At 34.8% G+C, this 13964-nt stretch overlaps 1 protein-coding gene across 4 annotated transcripts in view; it reads left to right on the top strand.

The window, feature by feature from the left end:
- The window catches only part of LOC104884691 (protein ZINC INDUCED FACILITATOR-LIKE 1), a 40464-nt gene that overhangs the window by 11379 nt on the left and 15121 nt on the right, over positions 1-13964 (top strand). For 3 of the 4 annotated variants that reach the window (XM_048643070.2, XM_048643068.2, XM_048643067.2), the window contains 2 exons: positions 2102-2155; positions 6078-6140. In XM_048643070.2, coding sequence (XP_048499027.1) covers positions 2102-2155; positions 6078-6140 — 117 coding nt within the window. The remainder of the gene's footprint in view (positions 1-2101; positions 2156-6077; positions 6141-13964) is intronic. The other variant, XM_048643069.2, reaches the window with a different exon arrangement.

Below are 13964 nucleotides of genomic sequence, written 5' to 3'. Positions count from 1 at the left end.
GTCATGATTGACATCAGCAGAAACAACATGATCAATATTATAAAGAGGGGCTAAAGGAGACCCCTCCTAATTAGTAGTAGTTGGCAAATGGGCAGAAGAAATAGAAGAATTGCAGAGAATAGCCTCCTTAAAGGAGTTTGGTTACTCCATAATATATTGACTAAAAAAGGACTATAAATTATTAGAGCAAATGAGAGAATAATAAAAATTAGAAAAATGAAGAAGAATGAGAACTAGGGGTGAAAGTTCGGTGTACGACCTAATCCAATCCAATCCGAACAAAATTTGGATTTCAGTTTTCCGATCCGAATCCAAACCAATCAGAGTTTGAATCCGATCCAATCCAATCCAATCCAATCCAATTCGAATATTCATAGTCTAGATTGGATCCGATCCGAAAATTTGAAATTTTAAAACTCTAGTTTTTCGATGAAGTAAATTAAGCACAATAGCAGCTAGTTGATTTAGGAATGAGGAATTAAGTGTTGTAAGGGTTTAGGGGAAGGTTTGAAGTTCTACTCCTACTAGGCTATAGACTAGGTTTTTTTATGAAAAAAAAGTCATTTAAGCACTTAAATCAAATTCAGATACATAATACAATGCATATTACTATTTGGTTATATTGAAACTTTGTATCCAATTAGCCTCAATCCAATCCGATCCGAAAATCCAATTTTCATAAAATCTCAATTTGAATCCAATCCGAACATAGTTTCAATCCGATCCAAATTATAAATTCGGATTGGATTCGATTTTATCCGAATAACTTTCACCCCTCATGAGAACGACAATTACCTAAAATAGCCTTTTTATAGAGGCTTGAAGACTTACTAATATGGGAGAAAGTTCGGTGTACGGTTTGGATTAAGGCCTAATCCAATCCGATCCGAACAAAATTTGGATTTCAATTTGTCATTCCGAACCCAAACCAATTAGAGTTTGAATCCGATCTAAACCAATCCAAATTTTCCTATTCTAGATTCAATCTGATCTAGAAATCCGATTTTTAAAACTCTAGTTTTTCGGAGAAATAAATTAAGCACAACAACAACCTAGTAGATTTAGGAAATAAGGAGTTAAGTGATGTTAAGATTTTAGGGAAAAGGTTGAAGTGCTACGCTTACTGAACTATGGACTAGGCTTTTTTGTAATAAAAAAAACCAGTTAATCACTTAAACCCAATCCAGATACATAATACAAGACATATTACTATTTGGTTAGATTGGATTTTTGGATCGAATTACCCTCAATCCAATCTGATCAGAAAATCCAATTTTTTAAAAAATCTCAATCCGAACCCAATCCGAACACATTTTAATTAAATACTGTCGGAATTACCAATTTGAATTGGATTGAATTTTGAATTTTATCCGAATAACTTTAACACCTCTTTACCAACCTAAGACTCAAAATAATGGCTTTAAATTTGCGATTGTCTTATCTTTACCATCACATTAAATGCTTCTAAATATATAATTATTGTAGTAATTTGCTTCTAGTCAAACCCAAAAACACGCCACAACCAACAACTGCATTCTCATTGGAATATTAATAGACCGATCCATACACTTCACACCAACATTGATCGACACCATGCATTAAATGCCCAATTTTGCAAACCCTAGAAGTGGAAGCTATCTTATACTTGAAAGAGTGAATTCTATAGCCTAAAATCCAAATAGCATTCTTGCAAGCATTAGGAGGGAAAGAACTCATAAGTACTTTTTATTTGATTAGACTTAACACGGAGGGGAAACTTTATCTGATAGCAGGGATTGCAAAGGACAATTTTTGAGGTTGCAAAATATCATTGGTATCGACTTGAGAAGAATTCGCAAAGAATTGATTTTAGGCTAAAAGTAGAGGTAAACTGAATACGATTATAATTTATGTAACTAGAATTGTAGGGAAATTGGAAGTTGTTAATTTGGGAGAGAGGCCATAGATTTTCCAGGAGGAATTTGGAGGGTTTTTGCGATGACGAATTAGGGCTTCGTAGAAAGTGCTTTTTTCTTTCTCTTTCATCTTTGTTGCGATTGCATCACTCTATTTTAGTTTAATTTTATTCTATTATGAATGATTAGTATTTTTTTATGAGCAGGCATATATATCTGAGATTTGTCGGGAAGAACATCAGGCTGTAGGCATGTCCATGGTAAGCATTTTTCAGTTGTTATTGGCTTTTATCTCATAAATATCAATAAGTTACGTATTGGTATCATCAAAGCTACAAAACGATATTGAAATGGTACCATTTGAAAGAGTTTTTTTTTGGTACCAATCTACATTCTTTTGCAACTTTTTATATTAATTAAAAAAGAGATTGATTACATTATTACTACGCAAAAACTAACATAGTGTAATAAGAAGTATCGTAAAAATAGATGTCAAACCGACGGCATGTTTCTTCAAAAGTGTCAAAATGCGCCAAAATAGGAATGAAATTAAAGCTATTAACAATAGTAAAGGTACGTGGATTAGCTCTCAAGCAGATATAGCCAAAGAATTTATGCAACACTTTGAGAGCCTTTTTTAGGGAACGAATAAACAAATGGAACCAATGGTGAGCCTCACGGACCAACACGTCTCACATTTAAAGAAGGAGTTCACTAAGGAAGAAGTTGAGGCGGCAACAAAAAGTCTAACATCTCTAACCTCCCTAGGCCCTGACAGGATTCCCCCAGTCTTCATCCAAAAGGACTGGAGTACCTATGGAAATGAAATTACAAAGGCAATACGCGACTTCCTTAAAGGAGGTTTCATGCTCAAGCAAGCTAACAAAACAACGCACATTGCCTTAATTTCGAAAGTGGATCGACCAGACTAAGTCATTTTCGTCCCATTAGCTTATGTAATTCTACTTACAACATCATTGCAAAATGTTTGGTGAAAAGATTACAAACGCTTATGAAGGATCTAATTGGTGACTTCCAAAGTGCTTTTGTGCCGGGGAGATCCATTAATGACAACTGCATCATAGGTCACGAAATGCTAAATTACTTCCAAAAAAGGAAGAAAGCAAACTCCTTCTCCCTGATATTGAAAATGGACCTTAACAAAGCTTATGATAGAGTAAGTTGAACATTTATGGAGAAATTCCTGAACAAGATCAAAATGCCCCCTCTTTGTATCCACTAAATAATGCAGTGCGAGTCAATGAGGAACCCTTTGGGAAAATGATACCAGAAGTAGGCCTGCACCAAAGTGACCTATTACCTCCATATATTTTCATCCTATGTATAGAGACTTTTTTGAGGCAGCTGGTATTCGATAAAGACAAAAGATTAATAAGGGGCGTCAAAGTTTCTCGCAGAGCGCCTGAAATTTCACACCTCTTATTTGCAGATGACGCGTTATTCTTCCTAAAGGTGGTCTAGAAAACTGTTGGAATTCTAACACCACCTTAAGGATGTTTTGTTCCCTTTCTAAGGAGATGATCAACCAAGAAAAATCATGTGCGATTTTTAGTAAAAATACTCCAAGGAAATTTGTCCGCCTCATGCAAAAAGGGTTGAAAATTCAAACAAAGGAAAAACATGAGAAGTATCTGGGATATCCAATGGATATGGATGGGAGAAAGTTAAACATTTTCCAAGAGCTACACCAAAAGATAGAAGCTACTATTACAGGTTGGAAATTCACCCACTTGAATTTGGCATGAAAACTCATTCATCCTTATCAAGAGCATACTGATAGCATATGCCTCTCATATGATGGCGACGTACTTGATACCGAAAAAAGTTCTAAAAATATATCTTCTTCACTCCTTCGATATTGGTGGAATTCGAGCAATGGGAGGAAACCTATATACTGGAGGAAGCGAGAAGTTCTAGAAGAGCAAAAACACAATGGCGGGATGGGAATGAAAAACCTGACTAATGACTATCATGAATCAATAAATCCTTTTCAAACAAGCCTGGAGGATAAACCAAAATAACCAATGGCTGGTTAGTAAACTTTTCCAAGCTAAGTACTCTCCGAACTAGTTTAAAAATAGCATGCAAGGAAAAATTCCGGTGAGCTGTTCTTGGAGTGTAGAAGCCTTATGAGAAGCATGTGTAAGGGTGTAGGCTATATAGTAGGCGACAGGAGAAACATTAACGGCACTGATGCAATATGGATGGGAGCTAAGCCTTTGTCTTTCAAACCAGTTCAACAAGTACAAGATACAAATAAATCAATTTGGGTGTCAAGCCTAATTTCCAGTTCGGGAAAATGGGATATTGAAGTGCTTAACTAACGGCTCGACAAAGACACGACAGAAAAGATAAGAGCAGTCCACATCCTTCTGGAAAAATGCAAAGATGAACTCTATTGGCTAGCCTCTCCCAAGGGAGAGTAAACAACCAAAACAGGCTACCGGTTCTTGAAAAATGGAGGGACTTCAACTGGGATGCAACAAAAAATCCGGAAGGAATTATGGAAATTCAAAATTTGGCAAAAACGAAAATTTTTCTATTGGAAGCTATATAATGGTGCTCTAGCCACCAGAGTTAACCTTAGGGAAAAGGAAAATCCTAATCAAGAGTCTTTGTCCACTTTGTGGGTTATACGAAGAATCTAAAACTCAGGTGTTCAAGGAATGTGAATTTGCAATGAGAATTTGGAATAGTTCAACCCTAGGAGTGATTGCGAACCAGCCAAAGGAGATATGTATAAAGGATTCACAAGAAACTGGTTGTGGTTCCTGATGAGGATAGAAAATGAAGAGGAAAATAGGGTTTTTGAATTTATGACTATACTCTAGAGCGTGTGGTTAATGAGAAATAAGAAAGTCTTCAATCCTTCTGATTTGATAAGACCAATAACAATATTCGACTAGATAAAGAAATGGAAAGGAAGATGGATGAACTCGGAAATCCTAGGCCCAACCAATAATAAAAATGGTGAGCAAGGCTTAGTGAAAGAAAAAAGGCCCAAAATAATCCAGTCCTATTGCCATAAAAATTAGAAGCAAGATGCCCAAGGGAATGTCTTGATTGTCGATGGAGCTTGGAAGGCCCAAAAGAACAATGAAAACGTAAAGGATGCGGCTTATGGGTGGGTCCTGTTAGAGAAGGGAAACATAAAAGCACGAGGAATGAAAAAAATCTGTGCAAATTCACCAAGGCAAGTGGAAGCGTATGAACTCCTTTATGGGATAATAGAGGTACATAAGAGAGGACTATAAACGTTGGAGATATGGTCGGATGCAAAGAACATAGTAGAAGGCTGCAAAATCCCTTTGAATACTGAGGCAGATACCAAAGCCATTATAATGGATATCCTTTTTCTATTAGATAAATTCTCTTCAATTATTTCATTTCATATTCCTAGATCCAAGGTATGCCCTGCTCACTTTTTTGCAGTGGAAGCAAGGAAAGAGTAAGCTTTCCTTTTTGATTGTATTAATCTTTGTCAAAAGAAAAGGTACTTAGTGTCTTTAGCTAATCCCCACTAACCCGCAACATTATTATATAACTGGTTTTTAGGCCCGGGCTATCCTCCGGGTAATTATAATATTCATTTGTTAACGATTTACTTTTAAATATAACACCAAACATTAGTTGGTTTGATGGTTAAGGGTTTAGGTATAAGCTTGAAGTTATGGGATCAAATCTTATAAGATGCATTTTCTATTTCTTTTTTTTTCTTGTATGTGTGTTTTCATAAATAAACACTCTAAGGGTTAGCGCTACATGACGTAGTTCCTTACTTAGGACGCCTTTTGATATATTAACTAGTTATTAGGCCCGGGCTATGCCCCGGGTATGTAAGAAAAAATTTTCATTTATTAATATTGTATTTTGATATGATAACACTAAATACAACTTGGTCTAGTGGTTAAAACTTTAGTACATGAACTTGAGGTCATGGGATCAAAACCTATACTATGCAATTTCTAATTTTTTTATTGTATATGGATGACATTAACTAACGCTCCTTAGGGAGAGCACCACGTGGCACCGTTCCTCGTTCGCGCACGCCTTTTAATATATTAGTATAGATTAATATAGATTATTAAAAAAACAAATCCCCACAACATTGGATTATGTTTGATTCAGTACATAATAATTTAGGCGAAAATTGTTTTACAGATTACATCTGCTTGGGGCATAGGATTGATTATTGGGCCAGCCCTTGGAGGTTTACTTGCTCAGGTAAGTTGTCATCTATCTATGATTGTCATGTGAACATATTGTGTGGAAGTAATGGGTACATCTATCAATCTCCATCACTGATGAAACTTGACAAAAAGAAACATCATAGAAATAAGCTTGAATTCATGAATAAAGATCGTCATTTGTCACGTAATTCACCTTTTATATATTAATACACCTCTAGTAGACGGTATTAAAGATATAAAGAAACTAATATTGTTTTCTAATATGTTTATGGGAATATCAGTTTGTTCAAGAACATTAATTATAGTTATTGTTAACTATCTAACATATTTTAGGAAGAATTTGTGTTAATGAAAAACCACCTACTTTTAACTCAAAACTAGTTTTTATTCCCGAGTTACGCATCGGGTAATTATATTTTATTCATTTATTAATATTTTACGTTGAAATAATACCATCAAGTATTACATGTTTTGGTGATTAAGACAATAGTATATATGCTTGTGATCTCGAGATCGAATCCTACATAATGCATTTTCTAGTTTTTTTAGTGTATGGGGATTACATATCTTAAAAGACTTCAAGCGAAAGTGCCACGTGACATCGTTCCTTGCTGAACACCTTCCAATATATTAGTATAGAATAGGAAACGGCTCATGCCCAATATTAAAAAGACAATAGATCGCCTCTCTTGGATATAGTGATTACTTTTATCTATCTAGTGATCAGCTTAATCCATTCAACAATCACATTCTTTAATCTATTTAGTGAGTAATTTAATTTATTTAATGACTTTAATCCATTAGGTAAGACTGTTATGTTATTTTTTTCTTGAAATTTTCTATTGTAGTTCGAGATTCAAAGGGATACAAAGGAAGGAGAATAATAGTGATGACTAAGTTGGTGCAAGATATTTAAGGATAATGTTAGGTTATAGTGAGAATTTATGGGTGTAAATGACCCGAGACAACTCACGCGCTACTTGAGCTCGGCTCGGTCAAAGCTTGGTCAGAGCTCGACTTGAGTAGGCTCCACTCAGGCTCGAGCTGGATTCGATGACTAAGGAGTTGAGCGGAGCTACTAACTACTCGACTCGAAAAGCTCGCGAGAAGCTCGAATTATATATATATATATATATATATATATAATATATATATTATATATATATATATATATTATAATATATATATATATATATATATATATATATATATTACTTGTAATTTCAATAGATACTTCTCAAACTTTTTCAAAGAATTTGATCTATAAAATAAAATTAATACTAATATAGAAAGTATTTTCATAGTGGACTTTAATCGTACTTTGTCCTTAGGTGATGGTTAAGAAGTCGAGCACAATATTTTAACGAGCCTACGCTTTAGCTCGGCTCGAAAGCTCATGAACAAATTGAAAAACTATTAAAAATTATTAAAAATGATATTATATGTAAAAATATTAATTAAATGTCCCAGATTAGTTTTCAGTGTAAACAATACATCCTTTTATATAAAACTAGTTTTTTTTTTTTGCTTGGACGAGTCTCCGGGTCAGTTAAAATAAACAAATATGTTATTATTTTTTATTTCATAATTTATTTTGCTACTTTTTGTATTTTTTGTCCATTAAGAAATTGAAAAATTCACGTCACGACGTGATAAGTAAATATTTTTTGAAAGATTTGAGTTTGAAAACAATGCCTTAAAAGGAATTGTGGTAAGAGAATATGACATCAATATTCTCTTGTAAATTACGTAATAAGAGTGTTAAAGATGTACTGCCTCCGTTTTTTTAATTGCTACATTTTCCTTAGATGGTTGTTTCTTTTTAATTGCTACATTTTCCTTATTTCGGGTACTTGGCCCACCATAAAGTAAATACTTTTATATTTTTTCTTCTCTTTCTGCACCCAAAAATACTAATTTTTCACTTTTTCTCATTATTTTACATTAAATAGATTAAAAAGTATACTCCAAAAAGCTTGAAAGTGACATTGCACAAATTGTTGTGTAAACAAGAATGTACCAGTAAAAAAACGGATGGTTAAGCTCTTACTTTTCATTTGAAAGGTCACGTGTTCGATACCTTGCATTTATACATTTTTTAAAAAGTGAGGAGTACACATGAACATAGAGCATTTGCATTAGAAATTCGAGGAGAGTTTCACCTCGCACATAGACTTTCTTTCGCACGCCTTTTAATATATTTGTATAGATAGATGGTACTACTATAGCTAGCTTATTATTTGAATTTATGTTGTCCCATAGTGGTTGGGATCGAAACAATAGTTTAAGTTTCACTAGTGGAAAAATAAGGAAGGGTTGCGCTAAAAAAGGCCCTTAAGGCTGCGCTTCTTGACAGCAGCCCTTTCAATAGCAGCCTTTCACTTTTTAAGTAGGGCTGCGCTTTTAAAACGCAGCCCTTCACAACGAAGGGCTGCGCTTTTAACAAAAAACGCAGCCCTTCATGCTTAAAAGGGCTGCGGTTTTTACCTAAAAATGCAGCCCTTCTACAAGTGAAGGGATGCGTTTTTAGGTAAAAAGCGCTGCCCTTTTAAGCATGAAGGGTTACGTTTTTAGTAAAAAACGCAGCCCTTTTGACCCATAAAAAAATAAAAAAAAATTGACATTTTTTTACTCCTAAATATACCAATATATGACAATATCTACCATGTAACAATCTTCATATGAGACATACACGTTATAATTCAAGACAACCCAAATGGATATCAAATCAAAAGGATTTGAAGATAAATTAATTAAATTTACTTTATACAAGTTCATAATTTACAAGATGACAAAACGATATTGTATGCTTGTTATTATACATTTTTCGTATATATGCTTCTTATGAATTATAAGAAGCAAGCTAAAATGTACATCACATAACATCATCAACCAAATATGAATTCCTGCTGTTGAAACATGACTACTTCCAGGAGTTGGACCTTCCCGTGCAAGCCCAAAGTCTGACAATTTTGCTTGGAAATTCTCATCCAACAATACATTTGAAGTCTTGAAATCACGAAATATTACCTTCAACATAATCATCAGATGTAAAATGTCAAAAGTAATTCACCAAGTCTTCCTAGATCTAATCTCTTCAATTTTCAAATCATAACGGAAAATCGGGAAGGTTATAAGCAAATTTGCCATGAAAGGTGAACATGTATTCATGTAAACAGTCGTTCATGACTCATGACTCTTAAAATCGGGACGCAACTAAATGTCAAACCTGCACTTCAAGTTCTTCATGTAAATAAGCCAATCCTCGAGCAGCTCCAAGAATAATCTGCATTCTTTTCTCCCAAGGAAGAGGTGGGGATGCCTTTGTGAAAAGGTGATCTTCCAAACTAATAATAGTGAATATAGCAACAGTAGTAATCAGGAGTGGAGAGAGAGAAGCGAGGTGTGAGGATGAGAGGAGAGAGAAGAGAGGCGTGAGGATGAGAGGATAGAGAGAAGAGAGGCGTAAGGATGAGAGGAGAGAGAAAGAGAGGCCAATCTCAAATAACAAAACCCTAAAGCCTTGTAATCTCTTTTAAAATTAAAGTCATTTTTTTTAAAAAAAAAGCCCATAAAAGGCTGCGCTTTTTCTACAAGCGCAGCCCTACTTAGTCAGAAGGGCTGCGCTTTTTTTTACAAGCGCAACCCTTCACTTAGTAGGGCTGCGCTTGTAGAAAAAGCACAACTCTTCTGAATGTAAGAAGGGATGCGCTTTTTTTACAAGCGCAACCCTTTCTCAAAAGGGCTGCACTTTTCTTCAAAAACGCAGCTCTTCTGTTATGTAGGGCTGCACTTTTTGAAAAAAAACAGCCCTACAATAAAGAAGGGATGCGTTTTGAAGAAAGCGCAACCCTTCCTTTTTTTTCCCCTAGTGTTTATTTACTTTTATGAATGGGACAAAAACTATTTGTTGCATTTCTTCATTGGGTGGAAACTATTGTTGTCTATCAATGTTTGTTTCATAAAGTCCAACATTGGTTGGACAATGAAACACTCTTTTTTTTCTCAACAAAAGGCTACTCCAAGTACCTAATTCAAGGTACATAGATTGGCTTAAGTTTGAGTTAAGCCTTGCTTCGAGTTCGAGCTGGATTTGAGTTCTAGTTTTGAGTTTTGACTAGGAGCCTGATTCAAGTTTGAGCTCAAATTTAGGTATTTGAGTTTAAGTCGAGTTTGATCTTTCAAGCTCATGAGTTTTCTATTCTAGTTGAGCTTGACTTCGAGTTTTTGAGTTCGAGTCGAGCTTGGCCAAACTCGAGCTCGACTCACATTACTTACACCTGAGTTTGTTAGCTAGGAGAGTGTGGGCTTGAGTTTGTGTACATTAAATAAGAGAAACTATTCGATTAATTTTAGGAAAACTATATTTATCAAGGGTTATAGTTATAATTTTTATGGGAAATATTATGTTATAGTCATATTCTCGATATTTTCTGAGAAAACGTTCTTCATATATACTACACCCATTACTCTATGTTGCTCAGAAACGGATTGAGTGTCGACTCAGATACGTGTATCCAAGTGTCTGACTCGGTTATTTGGTAGAAAAAAAACATGTTTTTAGTTTAAAATGAAGTATCCAAGTGAAGTGTTGAGTCGGACACGACACTACATGGCACCCGATTTTTCAGGTAAATAAAGGTATCAGAGTAACATAGGATTTACTCACTAATCTTTTTTGTACACTTCACAAGATTAACTCACTTCTCATTATTCTTTTTGGGCATGAGGCCTACATGTTTTACTTTGATACTCACATCTCCTCACATTATACTAATTGTTTCTCTCCTTATCCCCACCTTTTCGGTTTATGTCACCAATAGTTTGCCTTAATATTTTTTAATTTTTTTTTTTGTTTTGGATGAAAATCAAAGTGATCATAATGAAACAAAGGGATCATAATAACATTATCGTACTTAGTTTATTCCTGTTCATAAAATTTTCCCAACATGATTTGAATACCATAGGATATTTTAGAAAAAGTAATAGTTATGATTATTAGCTAAATTTGTTGGCCACCTTCTATCGTTCAACTTCTCTTGGCACCATAATTGAAATACCATGGGGAAGCTAATTTCGTTTGTAATTGGACTGGATATTTGCTTCTTAGCTTCGAAAGAAAATCGCGAAAACTGCTTTCTCGGCTCGTAAAGTTGTAATTAGTATTTTGGTGTGGGCGATGCCTCAAGTCAGTTATAATAAACAAATATATATTATTCTTAAATTTCATAATTTATTTTCCACTTTTTAGTATTTTTGGTCGATTAAGAAATTAAAAAGTTTACGTTATGATGTGATAAATAAAAACATCTGAGACGTTTAAGTTTGATAGTAATAGCTTAAAAGCAATTGTGGTAATAGAATGTGACATTAATTAACAATCTCTTGTTAGTTACGTAATAATAGTGTTAGAGATGTATATAAGTAATTGTTTGTCTTTTTAGTCAAGTATATTTATTATAAGAATTTATCATATTTTATTTCAAGCATTACGCAATAAATCATAGTGTGATGATGGTCAAACTCTAATTTTCCAGTTTAAAGGTCACACGTTCGAGAACTTGCAATTGCACAATATTTTATTCAATTCAGGTCTTTGAGGAGTACACATGTACATAAAACATTTGCATTAGAAGTTTAAGTAGAGTGTCAAGTGTCATGTAGACTTTCTTAGACACGACTTTTAATATATTTGTAGAGATTTAACGCCAAAAACCCATGAAGTCTAACTATTGATGATGTTGACTGTCGTTAACCCGTTGACTTGTTGACTTTATCTATTTGCTCCTAATTCTTAACGGGACTAGTCCTTATTCTTTACTTTAATGACCTTTAAGACCCACTTTAAAAAAAGAGTAATTGGTAACAAATAAGTTAAGAATCCTAAACAAATTAGAACGAGCAAACTATAATGAGCAAACTATAACTATGCCAAACGCTAAAACGAGGAAATAGTACCGTACAGACCATAGATCACATGAACATGTCTAGGAGCCCCGTCCCATATTGGATTAGTCAAGGAAAGATCCTTGAGTCCAATGGTATCTCTTTTTATCTCCCGCATAGGAAATCAAAATCCAAATCTTAGTAAAAGCAAATTTTAATGGGGAGAGGGGGTTGGGGCTTGTTGAGCTCTAGGTGAATAACCTTCTCCGATGGCAGTCCGAAGAAAATTTTTCTTACCGTGAATTGCCGAAAAAATATTGGACTTGTCAAGCTTGTGAATCCACCAAAAGATACACAATTCACAATACTGGTTGGAGTACATAGCTCTATATATACCTAAAACACAATCTTAATATTCTATACTTTTCTCAGCAGGGCCCTCTTACTAAAAGATACACAATTCACAATACTGGTTGGAGTACATAGCTCCATGTACTTTTAAGTTGTGTAAATCTAACAAGAGATAGTTGTATTATTTTTCTTGGAAATATCTCGTGGTAGTGAGTACTTTAGTAGTAAATGGGTCAAAGCCTTGGTCGATATCAAGAGACCAATCATTAATAAAGTATAATTATTTGTTTCATTGGCCCAAAATAGACCGGAGTCATCGGACCTCCAAATTTGAGCTTATTCAGAGCTCTTTTGGCCCACCAGATGCCTTATGGCGTTTTGTCCATTGTTGAGCCATTGCAGAGCGCCCAGGCCACGTTGTTGCCCAGCGATGCTTTTGGGGCGACGGATGCCATCCGTGACATATGCCTGCGTACAACTAACCCTCTCCTCCCTCCCCCATACGATGTTGTCGGATCTACAAAGAACTAACTGAGCCTTGCCTAGAGAGGCGCTCGATAATGGTTTGTCTCTGGTCTCTCTTTGAAGTAGTCCTTTTTATTTTATGAAATACACTAGTTGATAGCCTTTTCACTTTTGCATGGTTTAAACATATTTAACTTCTATACAATAGTTTATCTCCTTAGCAACCCATTTTATTGAAGTTCATCAATTGATCATATAGAAGAACTTCAGAACAAAACAATCTGAACAAGACTTCAAGTTGAATCTTGATTCGTTGCATAACAAAAGAATGAAAATGTATAGAATAGAAAGTAGAGAGAGAAAATGTAAGAGAGTTTTTATTTCTTGTAAACTGAATGAATAAAATCATTACAGATTATCTTATGTATTTATACATTTTTTGGTAATACAAGAAACTAGAATCTAACAAAATTTTATTACATTTAACAACTTGTAACAAACTGCAATTCTGTTATGCTGAGCTGGAGTCTGAGTCTGAATAGACTTGGGCTGCACATTGGGCCTGCATACTGATGCTGAGATATACCATGTATATCAACCCCCCCCCCCTCGAGCTAGGACATGAATTAGGATAATACATTCCTAATTTGGACAGAAGATAGTCGTGCTGAGGAGAGGAGAGTGCTTTAGTGAAAACATCAACTAGTTACTGATTAGTAGGCTTGTAGGTAAGTTCTATAAGACCTTCTAGGACCTTTTCTCTAGTAAAATGGCAGTCAAACTCTATGTGTTTTGTCCTCTCATGGGAGACAGGATTTTTGCCAATGTGAATGACACTCTAATTATATCACAATTCAAAGTGACAGGTTGAAGATTAATAACCTATAGATCATGGAGTAACCTGACAAGCCAAGTGATTTTTGATGTAGTTGCAGCCATAACTCTGTATTCAACTTCACTAGAAGACTTAGAAATAGTGCCTTGCTTCTTTGATTTCCAAGAAACAGGAGAGTTCCCTAATAAGATAACATAGCTAGTGATGTATTTTCTTGTATTGGGACATGACCCCCAATCTGAATCAGAATATGCCTGAAGAGTGGGAGAGTATGTTGCCTGGAATAAGATACCTTGGCCAGGTGTGTGAGCAATATACCTC

The sequence above is a fragment of the Beta vulgaris genome, chromosome 4, assembly GCF_026745355.1.
Source record: "Beta vulgaris subsp. vulgaris cultivar EL10 chromosome 4, EL10.2, whole genome shotgun sequence".
NCBI classification, from domain to species: Eukaryota; Viridiplantae; Streptophyta; class Magnoliopsida; order Caryophyllales; family Amaranthaceae; genus Beta; species Beta vulgaris.
Note: the sequence above shows the minus strand (reverse complement) of the source record. Positions and strands in the feature narration are given on the sequence as shown.